The sequence below is a fragment of the Thunnus maccoyii genome, chromosome 5, assembly GCF_910596095.1.
Source record: "Thunnus maccoyii chromosome 5, fThuMac1.1, whole genome shotgun sequence".
Classification (NCBI taxonomy): Eukaryota; Metazoa; Chordata; class Actinopteri; order Scombriformes; family Scombridae; genus Thunnus; species Thunnus maccoyii.
The window spans coordinates 14,392,465-14,415,173 of NC_056537.1; the positions used below are offsets into that span (position 1 = coordinate 14,392,465).

At 37.7% G+C, this 22,709-nt stretch overlaps 2 protein-coding genes across 2 annotated transcripts; one reads left to right on the forward strand and one right to left on the reverse strand.

Moving 5' to 3' along the window:
* Positions 1–425: 425 nt before the first annotated feature.
* On the reverse strand, positions 426–8,402 carry scamp5a (secretory carrier membrane protein 5a). The gene is made up of 7 exons (XM_042411926.1): positions 8,176–8,402; positions 7,219–7,302; positions 6,550–6,669; positions 5,701–5,857; positions 5,504–5,605; positions 4,364–4,481; positions 426–3,426 (listed from the first exon to the last, which is right to left on the reverse strand). Exons 2-7 carry the CDS (start codon positions 7,223–7,225, stop codon positions 3,232–3,234), a joined length of 699 nt encoding a protein of 232 aa, XP_042267860.1. The 5' UTR covers positions 7,226–7,302; positions 8,176–8,402; the 3' UTR covers positions 426–3,231.
* A 7,786-nt stretch (positions 8,403–16,188) lies between these two features.
* On the forward strand, positions 16,189–22,121 carry parp16 (poly (ADP-ribose) polymerase family, member 16). Its single transcript, XM_042411959.1, has 7 exons — positions 16,189–16,269; positions 17,326–17,522; positions 19,328–19,465; positions 19,555–19,761; positions 19,997–20,168; positions 20,272–20,416; positions 21,083–22,121. Exons 2-7 carry the CDS (start codon positions 17,334–17,336, stop codon positions 21,216–21,218), a joined length of 987 nt encoding a protein of 328 aa, XP_042267893.1. The 5' UTR covers positions 16,189–16,269; positions 17,326–17,333; the 3' UTR covers positions 21,219–22,121.
* The last annotated feature ends 588 nt before the right edge of the window (positions 22,122–22,709 follow it).

A 22,709-nucleotide genomic window follows, 5' to 3' on the forward strand; every position in this document is an offset into this window, starting at 1 on the left:
CTTCTGAAGCAAAGATCGGCACTTCATTTTTGGACTGTTCATCCTCACTTTGTGTAAAATAAAGTGACTCAATACAATAAGAGTCTGGCTGGAATGATACAACAAAGGAATTTTACTACAATATGCAATACGTTCATCTTGAAAAAGCTTGAATTTTATCACCTCTTCTGTGACGCATCATTTAGTGCTCAAATGCAAAATATAAGAGGTCTTGACTTGTTGAAGTGAATTAAAATTCAATGTGTTTCCAGCTTTTTCAACCAGTAAATGAGAATTGAGTCTTTCAGGTCGTCTAAAAGCTCACAAATCTAATATATGTAGATTCATAGTGTTCAATGGACAGCAACACATGAGAGATATTCTAGCTTGTGTGTGTAGAAGGCCTGTGTGAACTCATCAAATAACAAAACAGGATGCAACAAGAACTGTTTAATATCTATTAGGGTAAGACCAAATAATACAAAAGTAATAGACAAAAAAAAAGTATTCTTCATTTACGCCCCTCATGGAGACACAGCCTCCTCAAACGTTTCATCCACCTAATTAGAGCATGTTCCTATTGAATGTGTTTATCCATGGCAAATATTTACCTCACCTCAAGTAACTATATATTTATATCTACTTATGATATAGTACATGATAATACATATCAAACAACATACAGTACATGTGGCAACACGGGGAGGTTGGGTCAGTAATGTGAAATGGCTCTCAGAAGCTTTGATACAGCGATGTGAAATGCAGAGTATCAGCTGTCCAATGGGCTGCAGTTCCTGCTACACGATAAATATACAGTTGTAATTTCTATAATCACACTAACTGTACTGTATGTACAAATGGCAAAAACGTTTGGACGGATCCAAAAGTTCACCAAAGACGGTGATAACTTACAGAGAAAAGTAGCTTCTTTGTTCATCTTTGTGCATAACTTTACACTTTAAATAGAACTGATCAGCTCAACCATCAGATGAGCATGTGAATAGTCCGCTTTCCAGGGTCATACTTCACTGTATGTGCATCTGCTGGTGAAAATGTTATGCAATTGTAAAATAATAGTAGTGATGTCCAACTTGAGAGCATAACAGTTTATATCATTATTTGAAGCCTGCACAACAGGACCCCACTTTAGTTCAACTGTTTAATAGATTTATACGTTAGTATTGCTCCGCTGTGATTCACTGTGAATTTGGTTTGCATTTGACTCCACCAACAGGTAACCAAGTGCAAACATTCCTTAAAATTTTCAAAAAGTTAAAATTAAAAAAAACCCAAAAAACTTCAAAATCTGTTACCCACAGCCATGGAAAGACACAACGAACATGTGCTTCAAACTCACCCACACGTCATCCGAAATACACAAAAAATACAACAGAAAAATAAAACAACAAACACCCTATTGAATACCACATCATCACAATCAGACAAGACGACTCACAGGTTTTCAAATAACGAGCATTCAGATACGTTATCTTTACATTTGTTTCAAGTCTAATACTGTGTTACTGTATTAACCATCTACTGAATCTTGAAGACGTTTTCAAAGAAGACTTGTAAGTCATGTGACACGAAAGGTTAAACAACCTTTTCTCACTGACAACAATATGACACAGTCTCTGACTGAACACATCGGGCAGTCCTCACGAGGGCGACACACATATATTCTCTCTTTCAGTTTCACTTCATCAAGAAATGATTGGATTGAATTTATATTCAGTTTTCTTTATATAAATATCATATTACACCTACTCATGGAATAACACCAACAGCCACGAAATGACACACTAAGGCCTGAAATCCAGAGCTTCAGAAACAAGTAGTCATTTAAGCATTTACATGTATTTATGGGTTAAAGGGAGAATTTGCCAAAGGGGGAAAACATCCATCACTTCATACAATGGTATGATCACCAACAACAAATGATTATTTATATTTTTCTACGTCCAATCACTTTTAACCTGTACAACGTTGATTTGGAATGTTTTATCCAATGAACTGCAATCCTAAATACTGCATGTGCTTCACTTTGACACGTAATAGTAATGTGTTTAACTGAAGTCAGCCTACTCAACACATGACCAGTGTGTAATGACAAAACCAAAACACCCTGAAGGGTTGAATAACAGCGATAAAGGAGACAAAAGCCTGACATGTTGACACTTTACAGGTAGAGTTTAAAACTAGCTATCACACCTTTCCTGAGAATGTAAAAAAAAAATGCTGAATTAAAACTGAAAAGTTTCACTGATGCTTCTCATCAGTGCCAAAAAATCACCAGAACATGACCTGTAAAAGGTCTTTTTCTGGAAGTTAAACTCTCCGAAATTCTGCCTGATAAATTTAGTGGATATTGCTTCTTGCTGATTTTAATCATGTTGGAGACAAATTATTTAATACTTTTTTAATATCTTCCCATCGAGTTTTTCTCTCTTTTTTTCATCTTTTGAAATGCTGATTCAATTGTTGAAATTATTCAAGAAATAATCCATTATTATTAATCATTATTTGCTTTCTTGCAGAGAGTTAGATGAGAAAATTGATACAACCAGAGTGGTATCGATCTTCTCATCTAACTTTTTGCAAGAGTCAATATTTTCCAAAATGTTGAACTATTCCTTTAATAGGAAATCATCCTATAAGTTCTCTTAAACATTTTGCACTTATAATCTGTCACCTGATGTGAAAGCAGTCATTATATCAACTGAGGGGCTATTTATTTTAGTGTTTGGTGACTTTGTAGCTTCAAGGCAAATGAAAGTAATGAAAGAAAAACACTCATAGTCATTACAGTACCTTAAAAAACACATTAAAGGTCAGTGTTGATGTTTTAAACGTGTGACTCAGGCAGAGAAGTCACTCTGTGTTGACCACAGATGAACCAACCTGAATAAACTGATGAAGCTCAGGGGACTAGTTTTAGCTATATTATGTGTCTCCGTTAAAAAGTAACACAAACACATTGATGAGCTAAATTTCAGCAGCATAAGAGATAAAAAAACAGCTTTTTTATAACTTGCTGTTGATTTAAATGTGAACTGACTAAAATCATTAACTTCCATATGTGCCAAAATTCAATAAAAGTACATTTCCACCGAAAACATGACTTTTCTCTACATTGTTCTTTTTGATTTCAGCTTGTACAGCGTTATAATGAAGGGCACCTAATTCTGAATTGTGTTCTTAATTGATCCCTTTTTATCTCTCCCACTTGACAGCCTGGGCCCCTCCTCTGTCCTACATCGGGTCGTCGTAGTTGTAGGTGGGAGCTGCTGAGTACTGGTTCTGGTTCTGCTGCATGGCTCCCTGGGCGGCTCCCATAGCCGCCTGCTGAGCTGCCTGCTGGACGTGCGGGTTCTTCCACGCCCCGGTGGCCCACTCCTCCTGGGCCTTACCCAGACTGCCACCACTGCCACGGTAGAAGTTATGAACCTGCGGAAGACAGTTTGTAAGAGTTCTGTTACTGAGTGCGTTTCAAGAAAAAATGTTTTGAAGTCAGACTGAAATTAAAATGTAGTTTTGCAAGGAAATCAGTATATATGTATCCTTGGTGTTTGTTATGACGACTTATTTTTCTGCTGTGATAGCGCCCCCCACATTAGTGCTCTACACGCGCCATGAATTCTTGGTATTACCGATGATGTCTGAACAGTCATTTAATTGGTGCAATATCTGTGCAGACAGGCACTAAAAATGGCAGCTCGAGATCTGGTGTTGTCAGCAGTTGCTTAGTCCCATCTGTGATTTCAGCACTCCATACTTAATCCGTGACTCCATACATTAGTTACTGCATCTCGTGTCGGGGAATACTGAGGGCACTTTCCAAATGGAGTTGAGACTTAACAGCACAAAAGGACCTTCCAAGTGTTGAATGTTGTAAAGGAGACGTCTTAAATCACTTAGGAATATGGGTAAATAATATACTGGGTGTGTGATAAGGTTGGGGTCAGGTTAAGCATCTCAGAAGACAACTGGTTGGGGTTAAAGATGGTTGGGTTCAGGTTAAGATACAGGGAAACACATATCAACAGGGAAACAGTCTTCAACACAAAACAAGTCCAAAAATATCAGTCAAATGCTGCTATGCTATGCTGCTGCTATGGGAAACGCCTACACAGAGGTTTGAATCCCAGATGCTGTTTTTACAAATGTGTCCAAAACAGTTTTATCCTCTTTTGAAAATTGGGAAATCATGCACAATATCTGCAGTAACATTATAGTTTATATTTCCCTACAGAAAAATTGAGGAGAAATCAAATTTAAATTTGGCTTTAAAGAGTCTTTTTTTTTTAACCAAATGAAAACTGCAAAATGCTCATTTCTGCCAGGAAAAGAAGCTTAAACAAACAAGTAGAAATGGATAAGTCACCTTTGTGAGAGCGATGAAAGAGAGCACAGCCACTGCAGTAAACATGATGGTGGGAATCAGCATGACCACAGCTGAGCCAACGTTGGTGCTGAAGAAAGTGATGGTAGCCAGCCAGCCACTGATGGGAACAACAGAGGAGTTAACATAATTGCACACAATGCATGAATACATGATGCATTATTGGTCATTTTCCTGTATTCTCCCAGCATTGTTTAAGGTAATATGAGACACTTTTTGAGAGCTTTAAAAAGGTAAAAGTCTGGTTTCTGATAACTCTTCTTTATATTCATGACTTTCTCTCTGATATTTAAAAGTTTTATCTACATTCTGGGTTTGGTGCAATACACTGATGTGACTTAATATTTATATTAAATATACTGACAATTTAAAGAAAAAAATTAACTAAATGAGGGGAGAAACATAACAAATGCAGATGCCTTCACAGTCACTAGATCTCAACCAACATCTCAAGGAGATTTGGAGTGACATGTTAAGGTGCCAGTATACTCCATCAGAATTACTTATTGGATGGTCAAATAGCTTCCGAAAGCCCCTTTTCCCCCAAACCTTTCTGACGTTGGAATTTGGGGGTTGTTGTGTCCGACAATTTCTGTAACTTTCTGAAACCACAAATCTGCCACTCACTCCTGTTTCACGCCATGATTGGCCAGCTGAGCAGAGATGAGAAAGGAGCTCAAGCTTTCATTCTTTACACAACTATTTATGTCACTTTTCATGTTTACAGATGAATGCAACACTATGAACGCCTTCCAGGAGAGACTGTCTGAAAATGTGCACAGTTATTCCCATATTTAAACAACATTTCATCCCACACCCTCACTTTTCACTCTGCCTTGATTGTGGCCATTCGAACCAGCTAAATACATTTTTTTCCACACGTGGTTGTACAACACGTCATACAAACTAGTTCTCTTCTAGTATAATCCAGCCTTTAGACAGTGCTCTCCACCACCATCATCACTATGCAAAGGATCAGCAACAGCTGCTCCAGTCACACGAGATCTTACTAAGGCACTTTATGTTGTTTTTCTTTTAATTTGTCACCCATCTGTATTTGCACTTCATGCTAAATATGTTAGATATCTGCCTAAGATTTAATAATCAATTAAAATCTCTTACCACACTCCCCATCCAGGAATGCCAACTGTCTGGATAATACTGATCACGACCTGGGCCATGAATACGAAGAAGAAAGCCATAAAATTGAAAGAGCTGTCAGTCCTGAGGAGAGAGAAAAATCAACATCAGAAATGATCCGATTCAGCAGAACAGCAGGTACACATGTTTTATACAGACAGAAGGGGGAACCTGCTTACTTGAAGGCCTTGTAGATGGGCCTGAACCAGCACACATAGGAGCAGGGGGTGAAGAGGATGAGCCACAGGATGGCCATGCCGAAGTTGGTCGCTCCGCCACCACCGCACATCCACGCCAGACAGCCAATCAGATTTACAGCCAGCGTGGCACTATTCACTGTCGACATCACAGACAGAGAGCAAACATGACAAAAAAATTTTCAAGACTGAACACGAAACGCCTCTGTGGTGATGTTATCCTTAACGCAACTAGACTGAATCACTATGAATCTCAAGAACTACTCAACACCAAAACTTCCAATTCTATATATATTAAAGCTACAATAATGTAACATAGACTGAACCTACAATTTATTTACAACAGCACACGGTTTCTATTCTATACCAAACACTATGTGTAAACTAATCTACTTTTTCACCAAACTTACATGCTTGTTTTCAAATGGCAGAACCTATGTGGTGAAAAAGATACCGTGCTCAGGTGAATATTACAATATGTCACAAAACCACAGTCTAGGAAAAGTATAATCATGATCATTCTGAACTCTGAGCACCTGTTTTAGATTTAAGATCATTTTGCCGCTCAAAACACAGAGATATTTCAATCTATACATAAAACTGCACACGAAAATGGAAAAAATATTCATCTGTCTTCGTGCCAGACAGTGAAACCGGTCGATCTGGTCTCACAGCTATACTGTGTCTTTGATGTTTTGGGTAAAACAGTGACAGAGCATGACAAAACAAAAGAAGTCATGCAAGCAACATAAAATGCTTAAAACTTGTACATGTAGCATTTACTTTACCCTCACCAACACACAAACTTAAACCGCGGGACACTGCACTCACAGATCCATAAGTAGTACAGCCTCTTGCACATGGTGCGACGCTGGTCTGGGATCTCATTGAAGTCTTGGTAAAAACATGGCTTGAGGGGGATGAATCGAGGCAGGGGAGGGAAGTTGTTTTCTAGGGATACAAAGACACAGTTCAACGCAGCTGCCCACACACCAAATTCATAAAGAAATCAAGACAGCTGCAAAAAAAAAAAAAAGGATTAGGCTTTGGCATTTAGCAGTGCTTTATAAATGGGTTGATTTTGCTTTAGTAGACATATATTTGCCTGGAAGAAGGGTGTTTTCTTGGCAAGCTGAAAGCTTTTTAGTTAAACAGTATGATATAATTATGCTACTTAAAAAAGCTTTAGTTGTTTCCCATAGGTTTGAGGGATCTATATATTCATTATCACTCTCCTGGATGAACATCTGTAGTTCCCTTTGGGCCATGGAACAAAAATCTGTGTCAGATAATATAGATCTATTGCATTTCCAGCTGTAACTCTTTGAATTGTTATTTGAAATGGACATCACTAATAAGACAGGAGCATGGTCTGATAAGTGATTAGAACCATTAAAACATTTTTCAACTAGTTCAACAGAGATTCGTGTAACGAAGATAAAAATCAGACACATATTTGCCTGGAAAGAAGGTGTTTCCTTAGCCAAGCTGAAAGCTTACCTGCCATGATGAGCGTTCAGTGATTTTCCTCCACTTGCAAACAGGCACACACAGACTTCAACCTCAGCTGCCTTGAAAACCAAACTGAAAAGAAGAGAAGCTGTTTCAAATAAGTGCAAAATCACTCACTCACACTGCTCTCCTTGCAGGCAACAGGCCACAATCCTCCATAGGCCTTCCTGTAGATCACTCCATTGGAATAAAAGACTTTCCACCCCCATAGGATTTTATTAGAGGTGGTTCCCAGTCCTTTCCAGTACATCCACCCATAATGGAGCATCGTTCATTGTATCGGGTGAGGTAAACATGTTTTCTTAACCACACATAACAGCTGTGTAATGCGCGCGGTGGGAAACAGTGTGGCCTAAAACGTATTCATACCCTATGGGCGCATAAAAAAGGCGTGTTACAGGCCTACAGAGTTTACAGATTGGACTATATACAGTAGAGCTGTGTGTTTAGCTCCTTATCCATCCAATAGGCTATAATCAACCGCCTTCCACATTATATGGCTATGTTTGTAAACCACGATTCAATTATGGTGGATGTGGAGGATGAAGGACATCTTTCTACCACAAAATAAAGCAATCTCTGCATGCACAATAGACGGATCCTTGTTGATTTGATATGTATTATGATGCTAACACTGTCTTAAATGTGCATATCCTTCGGCGGATGGCAGTGATGCTGCAGTAGGACACAGTGCATCGTGATCACACAGGCGATGGAGAAGCGTCCTTCAGCCTGAGCATCGGCGCTTCTTCATCCGGACGCCGCCGAGTAGGTCAAGCCCAAACTCTTCACCACAAAAACCGAAAAACAGGCTTCAATGTTTTTTTTACTGAAGCCAGAATCCGGTTTATTTTAACATATTAATCCCCCTCCCCCCTCCACCTCCTCACCTCCCCGTATCTGGAGTATAATGAATGAAAATGCGGTGATTTAAAAACGCCTTACCTTCCGTTTAGTGACGAGTGTGTCGCTAGAATCCCTGCGTCCGTTTAAATTGCATCATATGGATTAATCTGCATTAGAAACACATGGGTGACAGCCAGATCTGAGGGCTGGTGACACACAAATATGCAGCGCTATTCCTCAAATGATGGGGTTAGGGAGTAAGAGGCGGTCACGTGACGTAAGGTCTTTTCTTTACGCGCATAGGCCGGTCATTCCGATGGTTTTACCCGCCCGGGTAGGAGGGAGGAGGACCAAGCAGGGCCCAGGAGGAAGGAAAAAAAACGAAAAAACGGGATTTGTTGCTGGCCTGAATCGACCAATCAGAAAGCAGATGTATTTCATCTGACCCCGCCTCTTCCCGATGCTGTCCACAGTGCTGAAAACCAAGAGGAGGCATTACACAATCTCCTCTGATTGGCTGCTTCAGTGCTTAAATATACTACTATAATGATAATATCACAGAAAAAAAGATATCAAGATGTAAGCACCACCCTGACAGAATATTATTATTGTGATACCAAATATTCTTGTTTCAGAGTAAGTGAGTGTGGTGTGAAGATATTAGAATCATAAATTGGTTTATTGCCAAGTAGGTTTACACATACAAGGTATTAGCTTTGGTGTTGCGGTGCGTAACGGTCAAAAAATAGAAAGTAAAGAGACAAATACTTCAGTACTACGGAAATAGCGCGTTCGTGGTCTGACGTGCGTCTGCGTGGTCTCCACTCTTGAGCGGTGAGCAGTCAAAAGTAAGAGCGCTGGGAGAAATGCTGCAATTATGTGCTGCAAACAGACGAAACATTCAAAACAGGCACTGCAGGATTACTTTTCACAAGTAAGTGGCAATTTATATTGTATTTAATTATGTGGTATACACTACCATTTATGTATCACACAAAGAGTGTATAATACAAACCTATACATTTAAATTAAATTGGAATAAATTAGTTGTAACTGTCTCCCAGTTTGTATTTGTGCATTAAGAATAAACATAAAAGTGAGATGTACCAACCTTTAGGTTGAAACAGTAAAATATTCCTCTTGAGGACTGATCACTTCAAGTGAAACTCTTTCAACTGCTCAGTGTTATAGGAGGATTTTTTCTCCTTCCCACTTCTTTGTTTTGTATTGTCGTTTTTATCTGTGCTCACTTGTTTACGTGTTTCCTTTCACTTTCCTTTGTAACTTGTCGACTGTAGCCCTCTGTGGCCAAACAAAACATACTTCAAGCCTAGACCTGACAAGATCTATGTGTGTCTAGACTAAAAGGTTTCATGTGGTTTAAAAGTGAAAGTTAATCAGACATCTTCATCTTGCACTGTTATGTAACAAAAATGAATATGGTGGCCATGTTTGACATGTCCTGTTTATGGATTATGCTATATGAGAGCTAACATCTACTGTATATCTGGAGGATTCTGCAGATATTACACTGAACATGTACAATAAAAGATGTGACACTCAAGTCTGTTAGTCTTGGTTGTTATCAGGTAAGTAAACCAGTTTACTGAGCCAAAATGCAATCACCATTTTCAGTACAAATGCTGTAAAATACTGATATTTTCCATTTACTTCCAACCTCTAAAGAATAAGAACAAAGACATCTTTACAATGAACAATTATTTATAATTCCTCTCAGAAAGAAAACATGCAGAGGCTCTTAAGGCTGCACAGAAATCAGCTGATGAAACCATTGGAACAGGCAGTGCTTTAGACAGACTATGACATAAACATAAAGGAGCCCATCATCTGCTCCTGACAGTAATGTCCTGGTTTGTTTACCTCTTTGCTGATGACATCACAACTTTGGTAAATAGTTTTGCTTAGAGCATTTAATGTTATGATAGATTTTTAGTGGGGGAAAAAAATAACATCCTTGTCATCACATTCTCCATATACATTATAAATCCATCATAATTTTGTTATCCTGCTGTATTTCTGTAATTTATCTTTCTTGTTCTAATCTGTCCGTCCTTTGAGAGGGATCCCTCTGATTGACTGTGGAGGAAATGATTGCAGCAGTGGTCTAACAGCTCCTGGTCGACTGCGGTTGCATCTGTGTGGTCTGCTGGTAGTTCTACGTGAGGACAAACACTATGAAAGTCCTGACCTGAATTCATTAGTTTCACTTTGTGTGTGTGTGGTTGTGATTGTGCACGCTACAGCATATACTTGACAATGCTCAGCATGCATTAGTTGAACCACTCTAATGTATGTCATATTTAAGACTGTTTCACACCATCTTGGCTGTATTTCTTTAATAATAACTTTTCCAGGATGTTCTTTTATACACAAAAGTTTCCAATCCTGTTATTTTAATATTCCCAAATATATATTCTGTATTCCTGACATCAGTCAGATCATCATATTCACAGTGAAATAATTTGTATATTTCAGGTGAATAGACAAGCAGATTGACAGAATTTAACCTTATTTCAAATCATGCAATGAATCATGATAAATTCAAAACTGTTTTTGCTTGGAAATAAGTTCACAACATTAAGCATTACATTTACAGTTCTGTGTTAATTGTAATTCTTGACAATTTTCTTGTAAAAAATCAGCTAACATACCATATAATATAAAATACATGACAATATCTAGAAGTGTTAAAAATAAATATTCTCCTTATTATTCTTACACACTGACAAAATAATAAAACACTAAACACTATATTTGTTCAACAATATGAACAACATAAAATTGATCTCTATTTTATTGATTTAATTTCTTTCACTTGTGTGTGCCTGTTCATCTCCAGTCCTTCAATGATGGTTTGAGCAATGACCTTCAGAACCTGATCGTGGCACCAGCGATATCTCCCGTCTGTTACGGCTTTTGGGCAGCGACTCAGTGGGCCCAGTGGGCATGTTAGTGACTCTGTTTTGTTTCACATATGGAGGTGAGCTGGGTAGGATACAGAACATCCAACATTGTAATATCATCCCATTTGAGTTGTGTTTCTGGCCTCCTGATGCATGGAAGTCCAAGATTTTTGCTTTGGTCTCCAACTCAGTTCACCAGCTAGCCACTAAATAAGTTTGCCTGTTGTTTGATGCTGGGATAGGTTGTATTCAGTGGGTTTCTCTAAGAAAAGTTCACAGCTGGCAGAGGAAAAAGAAGCAGCTGATGATCCATGTATCATGAAGGTAGGGACACGTCTGTCTGTAGCCATTCCCAGTCTGGCCCAGTGCATAGAGATTTAGGCTTTCCATATTGGGAAGAAATTTTGGCGGAAAGAAATTGGAATTGAAGGATACAAGAGTGATGTCTCTTGAAAGCCTGACTTTGTTGAATGGTTAAGATTAATGACGGACATTGCATCTTATGAATCTCTAATCATTAGGACTAATTATTGACATAATTATACATAATAGGAAGTAAAGATCTTAACTGTTTTTATAGTTAAATGTTGTAACTCATTTATGTTGATTTATGTGGTATTTATTTGTACTTTGTATCCCCTTTTTCAGTTTGACACGCCTTCAGCATTGCTTACAAAGTGTCTTTCATTCATTCAAAATGTAAATATGATCGAATTATTGGATTTCACATACACCCAAATGGATTGAACTAATTCAATTTAATTATATTATGTTTAATAATGATGATGTCCTTATGTATTTGTTGAATAATATTATATTGACATTTTTATTAGATAAAAAAGATGAAGAAATATTTTCATAAATAACAAAAAGAAAGAATAAAAGAATATGAAAAATTGAAACTTTTTAGAATGAAAATATTTCAGTAATATGTTAAAAATGTTTCTGAAATTTTGAACAAACAATGCTACACCCTTGTAAGTAAGACAGTACACAATGTAATATAAAACCTAAAACCTGGCACCAATGTGCTATAACTGTCTCTCAGTATGTATTTATGCATTAAGAAAAAGAAAATAACCAACCTTCAGACTGACGTAGAGAGAAGTATTCCTCCTCTTGAAGAATGCTTAGCCAAAGTGAAACTTTCAACTGTTCAGATTTTTTAAAGATGGTTTTTTCTTTCCCCCTGCCTTTGGGTTTTATGTGCCAGTTTCCACTGTGGGTGTTTCCTTTTGTTAACCTCTGAAACTTTCTATGCTTATAAATAAAATCGATAAATGAGTACTAAAATAAGGCTACATGGGGGTAAAAGTGAAATTAAGAGTCTACGTGACAAATCCTTTAAATTATGCTACATTGCAGCTAAAACGTAGAAACAATTGGGGGATGGTATCTAATGCTCAATGGGCAGCCTTTCCAGTGGAAATATTATTAATTACAATGCAAATATTTATTTAATGGTGTCTTAACTTCAAATTCTTATGATCAGATACTTAAACCACACCAATGAATTTGGGAAGATTACACAAGTGTCATTCTTCTCCAGCTTTAATTGTTTAGCAGTTGTTACACTAGAGATGTGCCATGGAGAGAGGTCACTCAGCTGGCACACGTGTTAAGCCTTTGGTGTTCACCATTTTATTGTTTTATATGAATATGTCATAAGACATAACGGAGCGCATCAACTTTAACAACCCATCAACATATAAATTAGCCTAGTTAAAGCTATCACCTTGAGCAGATACATTTAAATGCTGCCTGTTTTTGAAGGTGGTCTTCCTGTTTCTCTGAATCATAAGGGACCTTTTGTGATATTGATCCAGCCATTGATACTTTTTCAACATTCTCCAGTCTTTGGTGTTTTGTCTTACTTGTGGACCTTTGAATGTTGAAGTTAAATGCATGGAGCATTAGGGCGCCATATGGTGCCATGAATGATGGTCATTGCATCTTATGAATCTCTAATCATTAGGAATAATTATAGACATACTTATACATAATAGGAAGTAAAGATCTTAACTGTTTTTATAGTTAAATGTTGTAACTCATTTATGTTGATTTATGTGGTATTTATTTGTACTTTGTGCCCCCTTTCTCCGTTTATGTCCTGTCTTGTAATAGCTGCTTTTATGTGTTCATAGGTATTGAAATACCCTGAGAAAACCATATTTTTACATATTTTTCTCCCTCTTTGATCTATGTGAAATCAATCTTTTTGCACAGACCATGGGTTGTACAGTAGGTGGAAGCAGAATGCTATGCAGGGTTTGAAGAAATAACACAAAAACTCTGACAAAGCTTGAACACACCTTCAGCGTTACTTACAAAGTGTCTTTCATTTGTTCAAATTGTAAATATGATGGAATTATTGGATTTCACATCACACCAATGGATTGAACTAATTAAATTGAATATTTCTATGTTTAACAATGACGATGTTCTTACGTATTTGTTGAATAATATTAAATTGATATTTTTATTAGATAATAAAGATTAAGAAATATTTTAATTAATTAAAAAAAAACAAAGAATAAAAGAATATGAAAAATTGAAACTTTTTAGAATTAAAACATTTCAGTAACATGCTAAAAATGTCTCCGAAATTTAAAGATTTTCAAGTGTGCCAGACATGTTATGGGCAACAATGCCACAGCCCTGTACGGAAGACAGTACACAATGTAATATAAACCCAAAGACTTAATAAAATCCTAAAACCAATCTACTATAACTCTCTCTCAGTATGTATTTGTGCATTAAGAAGAAGAAAATAACCAACCTTCAGACTGACGTTGAGAGCTCTCCTCCTCTTGAAGAATGCTTAGCCAAAGTGAAACTTTCAACTGTTCAGTTTTTTTAAAGAGGTTTTTTTCTTTCCCGCTGCCTTTGGGTTTTTTGTGCCAGTTTCCACAGTGCCTGTTTCCTGTTGTTCACAGTAAAATGATTGTTCATTTTTTGAAAACTCGAATCTGACAAGTAATTTGACACAGAAAGGGATCCATGCTTATGAATAAAATGGCTAAACGAGGACTAAAATAAGGCCACATGGGGGTTGAAGAGTCTATGTGACAAATGTTATAAATTATGCTACATGGGAACTAAAATGTAGAAACAATTGGGGGATGGTATCTAATGCTCAATGGGCAGCCTTTCCAGTGGAAATATTATTGATTACTTTTCAAATATTAATTTAATGGTGTCTGAACTTCAAATTCTTATGATCAGATACTTCAACCACACCAATGAATTTGGGAAGATTACACAAGTGTCATTCTTCTCCAGCTTTAATTGTTTAGCAGTTGTTACACTAGAGATGTGCCATGGAGAGAGGTCACTCAGGTAGGCGCACGTGTTTAGCCTTTGGCGTTCACCATTTTATTGTTTTATATGAATATGGCATAAGACATAACGGAGCGCATCATCTTCAAATACTGTCTGGTTGATGGATATCTCTGTTGTTGTCGTCACAACTTTGGTAACAATTGTATTGCTCATAGTAGTGTAACATTATTGTGGAAGATTTTTAGTAGAAAAATGGGCAATCCACTGATTGTCACAAAGTTCAGTCCACTTGTCATGAAGAGTAACACTCAGCCTGTAAAACATTTATATGTTTTGTGTAGCTCTGGAGGGACCTTTCCAAAGTTTGAAAAAAAACCAACACTGATAATGTCACAAAACAATTCTGTGTCATGTTGCTAAAGTGGATTATATATGGCAATATAGCGTAAAGCTTACTGTTTACAGTGAATCTGTGCTGTGGCTTTGTCAAAATATCAAAATGCTACGGAGACATTAGAGCCAGCGGTAAATTACAGATGAGCTGCACTGATCAGAAAGCAGTTGCACCACGGAGATAAGTTACAACATAACACTAAGTAACAACGAAATAGTTACACATGTCTAATATTGTGGGGGTCCAGACCACTGCATAGCAGCTCATTTTTGCCCTGTGATCTCCCAGCAGGTTATAGGTCAAGCTTAGATGGTGGATTTAATCTAGTGGAGAACAGTAACTGAGTAGATTGACATAATGTAAGTATTGTCCTTAAGAATTGTACAGTACTGAGGCACCTATACTTTACTTTTTATATGTATTCCTATTTCACGCCACTTTATTCATCCACCTCTCCACATTTGTAGTGAAACTTTGTACTTTTACTTCACCACATTTATTTGAGAGCTTTAGTTACAAGTTACATTATATCATCAACAAATTAGATATGATGCACTGTTATAGATTTAACAACCCAACAACATATAAATTAGCCTGGTTAAAGTTATCACCTTGAGCAGATACATTTAAATGCTGCCTGCTTGCACCAAAAATTATAATCCACATATACTGTATAAACATTTGATACTCTGAAAGGTACAATTCTGCACTAAAGATGCATTTACTTACAGTATTGTAAATATATTTTGCTGATAATACTTCTGTACTTTTATTTCTGTCAAATTTTGAATGCAGGACCTTTACTTGTAGCAGAGCATTTTTACATATTACTACTTGTACTTGAGTAGATAATCTGAATACTTCTTCCACCACTCTTTTTTATGCTGATGACAGTGATTTATTGTGACAAAAAAAGAATAACAGATGAAGTGTCACCAGATATCAGTAATTTTTACGTAATATGTAGGTTATTCTCAGTGATCACCAGTGGAATAAAGTTAATCAGGCTTAGGAGTAGTAGGTATTGACCTTTTTTGATTTGGATGTAAACTGCGTGATTTTCACACACTACCTGTATCGACCACTTGGCTGGAAATGTTCTAATGATACAGATGTTTCCACAAAGACATAGATAGCCAGGTAGTTGTGGCCTGGTTGTCCATTCTGTCAGTGTTTTTTTACGTCCCTGTACCTGGTAAAGTCTGTATATGGTTATGAGCAGAAGCTGTCAGTGAAAATTGTGCTATGTTGTGTCCGCTGTCGAAACTTACATGACTGGAATGCTGCGTTCAATGTCTAATTCAGGGCTCAGAATGGAAAAGCAGATATAATGCACACTGAAAATGTACTGACGTTTTTCACCAAATGTAGTTGCCTATAATTTATTTATATGGCTTCCACACTTTCATATTCCCTTATATATATGCTCGTTTCGGCTGCTTTGGAAACATGAACATTATTGCGAGTTTTAAAGTTGTAATTCCTCCGTGTCCATTTGCTTACATTTCGTGATTCTGACAGCACTTGAAGGCAGCAGCGCCTGGAGGCACCGTTAGCTCTTCCTGTAGTGTTATGAGTTGAGCACAACTGAAGGTAAAGCCAAATAATCATATGAAACTTCTGCCTGTCATGTGAAATAGGCCCTTTTGCTACAGAACTGTAGTCCTAATACCTTCAGGGTCACACCGTGAGCCGACAGTGTTGCATTTATCATTAATAACTTGGCGATAGCTATGTTAGCAGCTGTTCGTTTGTTGTAGCTCAGTTAGCTAACGTTAGCTAATGTTAACGTAGCTTCCTGTCTTAGTCAACAGGATTTGCATTCGTAACTAACCAAATACAGGAACTAAACAGTAGCTTTAAATGAAATAACATTAGCTATTTGTGAGCACACAACGTTGCACACAAGTGGGACTTCTCGTGTTGGGGTGTCAGTTTTTGTTTTTGACGTTAACCATAGAAGATAAAATAACAGCAGTGGTGCTCAAGTATTCAGGTCGTTTACCTAAGGAAACAAAGCAATGTGAAAATACTCCATTACAAGTGAAAGTCCTGCATGAAAAATCGTAGTGTTAACAGTAAAATGTAGTTCAAGTATGAGTAAAAGTAGTGGTTTGTCCCTCTGACTGACATTATTAGATTATTAATACTGAAGCATCAGTGTGTAAGCAGCATGTTACTGTCATAGCTGCTGGAGGTGGAACTAGTTTGAACTACTTTATATACAGTTAGCTAGTTTAGTCTAGTGGTTCCCAACCTAGGGGTCGGGCCCCTCTAAAGGGTCACCAGATAAATCTGAGGGGTCGTGAGATGATTAATGGGAGAGAAAAGGAGAAAAAACAAATTTCTGATACACAAATCTGTTTTTAGTTTTTGGACTTTGGAGAACAGAAGAAGGGAATTTTCATTTCTTCTTAAAAAATGACTCAAAACAATTAATGGATTATCAAAATAGCAGATTAATTGATATTGAAAATACTCATTACTTTCAACCCTCAATGAAATGGTCTGGGAAATAGAGGGAAACTGATTCTGATGGAAGTACTCAGCTGTTTCACAACTGTCTAGAGGTGCCTGTCTTCTGTTAACACCTAACTTAATTTTTGGCTGTGCTTCACTTGTGTCTAATCTTATCACCTTTGTCTGCAGTGCTGGGAATGCAGCCACCGCTCCCACCTGAAGCGGTCAGAGAGCTGGTGTGCTCCTGTCTGCACAGAGACCCAGTAGCAGCAGACCTCCGCTGCAGCCTGTTTGTTGCTGCTGCACAGAACTACAAGAGGGACTCTTTGCTTCGACCTTTCCCTCCCAGATACATAAGTGGTGACACTAAAGACTTTGAGGAGCTGGTAAGATATACAGTATAGTGACAGTCAAAAGCTTTTCAATACCTTATGTTGTAGAATTTATGCTTACATGTCAAGCACTGAAGTCATTTTAAGTACTCTAATTTTTGATATTATAACTATACAACACAGGCAGTAAGTGAATTGAGAAAAAAATCGTGACTTTTTACGTCTTTAGAAAGTACACACATTCATTCATCATGAGCGTGCATGTACACATGATGTACATACACTTGGTGGCAGTAATGTGCTGTGAAAGGTAGCGTTGTGTCAGTAAAAGAGGTGAAGAACAAGACTGCATACCAGTGTAAATGATGCAGATTAAAAACAATAAACATGACTTTGCAAATGGTTTAAGAGGCAGAAAGTGTTCGAGAAAATATTAAAAATGCCTTTGGTGAGAGATGTTTCAAGCACATCAAACATAACAGTTTGTTTACAACCAAAATGCTACAGACACATTTAATAAAGCACATATAGGAGTCCTATAAAGATTTGAGATCTCTTCAGTTAGCAGGTACTTAAAGACATACTAGGCAGGATTTCCTAAAAAAAAACAATGTATAGACTCATACAAAAGTAATCCCTCTCAATCATCACTTATGACCCACTAGAAGTGTGAGGTGGTGTATTTATCTACAGAGATCATAGACTCACAAGTCAGTCACTAAACACTTCACTCATCTAGAGACTGAGAACAATCTCCCAGCTTTTGTTGTTAAAACTGAGTGGAAACAATTTGAGAGTTAAAAAAAAATAATCGTGCATTGCAGAACCAATCCAAAGTCTTCAGGGCAGCCCTTCATATTGGGGCAGTGACATGCAGTTCACTATGGAGGAGAATGAGGGGAGAGCATCATTTTTGGTAAGGTTTGCCCGTCACACAATGTAAGGGGCGTAGGTTTGTTAGCAGCCGTTCTCACCGCTGTACAAGCAATTACCATGCATTGAGAAATCCCCAGACAATCGATAGGCGGGGAGATCTCTGATTGTCTGGTATCACAAGACTACAGAGACTCTGCCCTCTGCCTGTATTTTCTTATTATTTTACTGTGTTCGGGATGCATCTGGGTGCGTGTTGGTCTGGGTGTCTCCTTGACCAAGGGCGGAGTTGAGCTACACACATGCAGAGTCCACAGTGGACAAGATGAAGCTCTGCATTCACACAAAATCCAGCGATGCAACACCTTCCAATAGGGTTGTGCAGAGGTGTGGGTGTGTTTATTTGTGCTTTAGAATGTAACCACCATGTCAGAAAATAATATTTTATTTATCTGATTCACGGCTTTGTTCTCACCAGCGCCGCTCACTGTCTTCATTCTCTCTCTCGCATGTCAAGCCAGAGGGGAGGGGCCAACTTGTGCTGTGTGCTTACAAACACCAACCAACAAATCCTGCATAGTATACCTTTTAAAAACAAAGATTTATGTCTTTGGTAGGACCTTTAAAGTCACTCATCATTTATCATGGGAAGCATCAGCTTTTATACATTTCTTACACATACAGTAAACTCTAATTGTAGGTTATTTACAATGTGTGTGTCTCTAATGTTTGATCAGAAATGATAAAATGGTGTAAGAAGGTGTTCAAAACATTTCATTTGGTCATGTAAATTACAGATTTGTATCTTGGTTTCTGTGAGTATGGACATGATGTAGAATAACTTATATGGTCAGTTGTAACACAAGAATCTGTGATGGTGGCATTGATGAAGAGATGATAAAAACTCAGTGTCAAACTGACACATGGTGCAAAGACAATAAGGTTTTACATACTTTGAAAGGGAAAACAACCTTTTTTTTGTCTAGCTGGCAGATGTGAACTCTTTTCCTGGTGTGAGAGAGTTGGTGAGACTGCGACCTGGAGAGGGAGATCATCATCTGGCTCTCGCACACTGGATTCTCTCTTCAAAGAGCTTTGCTGTGAAGACCCTACAGAAAGACGAGGTAGGTCATGACAAGTGTAAATATATAAACCACAGCGTCTTTAACCGCTTCCTTATTTGCTCACGCTGTGCTTCTCCGATCCTCACCAGTATGCCAAACTTTGTAACTTGATGGAAAATGAAGGAGTTTCTGCGCCTGTGCCAGACTTCCTGTTTGAGCTGGAGTACTGTGACCAGATGAATGCGAGGTTTGAGAGAACGAGAGCAGGCAGAGACGTCTTCTATGCATTCCACGGGAGCCGCCTGGAGAACTTTCACTCAATCATTCACAACGGGCTGCACTGTCACCTCAACAAGGTCGGTGCAGTCGTCACAGCTTCGTCTCTTCTGTGGCAATGACAGGCTGTTTCAATATTGTGGAAAATACTAGAATGCTCCCTTGTAGGCCTTTATTATACAATATATTTCATGAGATATTATCCAGTTTGTTAAAGATTGGTGATTCTTCTACTGTTTATACCAGTTGTTTCTAATTGATATGGAAACTTACATCTAGTCGATCTGGTTTCCTTTTTTTGCATGTCGTGTGCAGAACTCAGTGTTTGGAGAGGGGACCTACCTCACCAGTGACCTCAGCATGGCTGTTCTTTACAGTCCCCACAGCAGCGGTTGGCGAGAAAGTCTCCTGGGTCCACTGCTCAGCTGTGTTGCCTTATGTGAAGTCATTGATCACCCAGATGTAAAGTGCCAGGTGAAGAAAAAAGGTGCGTTAACCATGTGTCACCCTGTTCACGCAGAATATAAATCCAGTAACACTGATGTTTAAATCGCTGCATAATATAATCACCCACTTATATCCCATTTCAGACTCTGAAATCATTGACCGGCAGCGCTCGAGGGCAAAAAACAGTGAAGGAGGCGACGTACCGCAGAAGTACTTTGTGGTCACCAACAATCAGCTTTTGCGAGTCAAGTACCTGCTTGTTTACTCTCAGAGGAGGCACCTGTCCAGGTAAGAATCTCCACTTTGGGCGAATGATACAAATACACAGAAATTATGTACAAGTAAAAAGCAAAGTTTATATAAAAAAGAATATTTGTGTGAATGTTTATAACTCCGCACAAGCTTTACAAGGTATAACTTCACTTTCACTGGCGTGCTGAGCTTAGTGTGATATAGTGAAGTACAGGGATGCTTATACATATAGCAATAGTGCTTATTGATACAGATGCTTCCCGTTATTTTTGGGCATTTTCTGCCTTTATTGGATAAAAGGCAGTAGAGAGCTGACAGGAAATGAGGGAAGGGAGAGAGGCTGGATTACATGTAACAATTGTCCCCGTCCAGATTTGAACCAGGGACATTTAAATTGATTCTTTTATAGGTAATTATTCATAGTTTTATAAATAAGATGGTTTTTTGGCTTTTAGTAGAAAAAAACAGTCTGAAATTTTTGTTGCTGCTTTACAACAAATAGAGCGAAATGGAATAAGAAAATAGTAGAAGTATAGCTTCCTGGAAGCTTAAAGAAATAGATAAATAACTTTAAAAAACAAACTGTAATATTGCTAGAATATACCAGAAATCAGACTAAAATCTAGGCCTGTTGTGTTTCAGGAAGGTGAATGAGTTAGTTTGGGTTGGTCATCGTTCTGGTTTTGTGTTTTTCCTCTCCAGACATTCCCGCAGCACCTCCTGGCTCCTCAGACACCATTTTGCTCTCATGATGAGTCTCTACCTTCTGCTACTCATATTTATCGGTGCCTTCAACTCCACCACCTTCATATCCTTTTGGAACAGGCTATTCAGGTGACAAGACAACGGGACAGACGGCCTGGATGTTTATCCACTGTGCCTTCCTGATCAGAGACTGACTGGAGGCCTGAGCAGCGATTTTATGCACCTTTTTATACTGTTTTCTCTCGACTATCTTTCCTTTCTTAATTTGTACAAATAGTTATAATTACTGTTATATCAAGATAACATACAGTACCTTTTCAAATAGCAGCTATGTGTTAATTTCATTGAAATGTGCAATGAGACATTTTTCATTTTAAAGATGTAATGCAATCTTTCAACTGTAATTGTTATGGTTTAGTAAACATCGTCATCATTTTGTAGATAAACTCTGTTGCTGTGTGGTTTTAGTCGTCTGAGGACAGTTTTATTACCCAAAGGGGGAAAAGAAAGAACTTTACATTAAAAATAATCTTGTTTAAATAAGTATGAGTGGTTGGGACAACATTGAGACGTCTTTTTTTTTGTTTGTTTGTAATGTCTTTCTAGCACATTAACTGATCATGCTGGGTGATTAGTGTAACTGGTACCTGATGGACAGTCTGTTGATCAGGCAATAATGACAATGTTCCTCTTTAAATGCTTGCTTTTTAATGGTATACTTTTGTATTTCTCAGTTTTTGGGAAATTAACGAGTAAGGACTTTTTATAACTCGTGATTTAAGTGTAACTTTATGGTATTTAACATAAAAGTTAGGTTTGATGAAGGAGAAATACATGAGTTGGCCATTCTGGTGATTCTAATATAGAGTAAATGTGTTGTAGGAAGGACAACCTAATTTATGATAATTTAGGATATGCTTTTATACTATTATAGCAGTCGAGAAGGTGAGCTGAAGAACGTCACAAAAGCAACGAGTTCTTAAAATTTGTTATCATTTTTTGACACTAATAAAAATGATTCTTTGTTGATTTTAAATTTGGCTGAAAAATCTTTTATGGGTTTGAGTGAAGTTAGTTTGTCCTGAAGTTGACTTACAAATCTAAATAAACTAACGGTTGATTCATGATCCCTTCAACATCACACACTCTATTGTTCTCAGGTTTTGTGTTGTTCATGCACATATATTCAAACTTTAACATAGGTCTCCTCCACATTTATTACAGCTGGCATGCAGACAGTCCTTTGATATCCGCTGTTTTTATCAGTTAAAAAAAGTGAGAAGGATATATGGGATTGATAACAGAGGCGGCCTGCTTTGATGACACATCCTGCTGCTCTAATAGACACCCGATATGCTGATGTGTAGCCACAGTTGAAAGCACAAGAAATCTAGAAGTGAAAGAAAAAACATCTTTTTTGCAATTTGACCAACATTGTAAAAGGACTAATTATTACTGAAATGATGGAGTACTGAATTTAGAAGCTGTGACACAAGTTGTAGCATTCAGTAGATATTTTCTGGTATGTACATCTATATCCAAAGTGCATATTATAGCCAGATTTGGAAAAAAAGTAGTAAACCTTTTATTTAACAAGAGAAGTGAATGATTTAATTCACTTCTC

Excerpts from the sequence above, each read along its gene's own strand:
- scamp5a (XM_042411926.1), bottom strand. Across the intron at positions 5,858-6,549 it reads GCTGTACTACTTATGGATCT|TGAATAGTGCCACGCTGGCT; the intron begins GTGAGTGCAGTG and ends TGATGTCGACAG. Across the intron at positions 3,427-4,363 it reads CTTTCATCGCTCTCACAAAG|GTTCATAACTTCTACCGTGG; the intron begins GTGACTTATCCA and ends TGTCTTCCGCAG.
- parp16 (XM_042411959.1), top strand. The coding sequence starts at position 17,334 with ATGCAGCCACCGCTCCCACCTGAAGCGGTCAGAGAGCTGGTGTGCTCC. Across the intron at positions 17,523-19,327 it reads CTAAAGACTTTGAGGAGCTG|CTGGCAGATGTGAACTCTTT; the intron begins GTAAGATATACA and ends TTTTTTGTCTAG. Across the intron at positions 19,466-19,554 it reads AGACCCTACAGAAAGACGAG|TATGCCAAACTTTGTAACTT; the intron begins GTAGGTCATGAC and ends GATCCTCACCAG.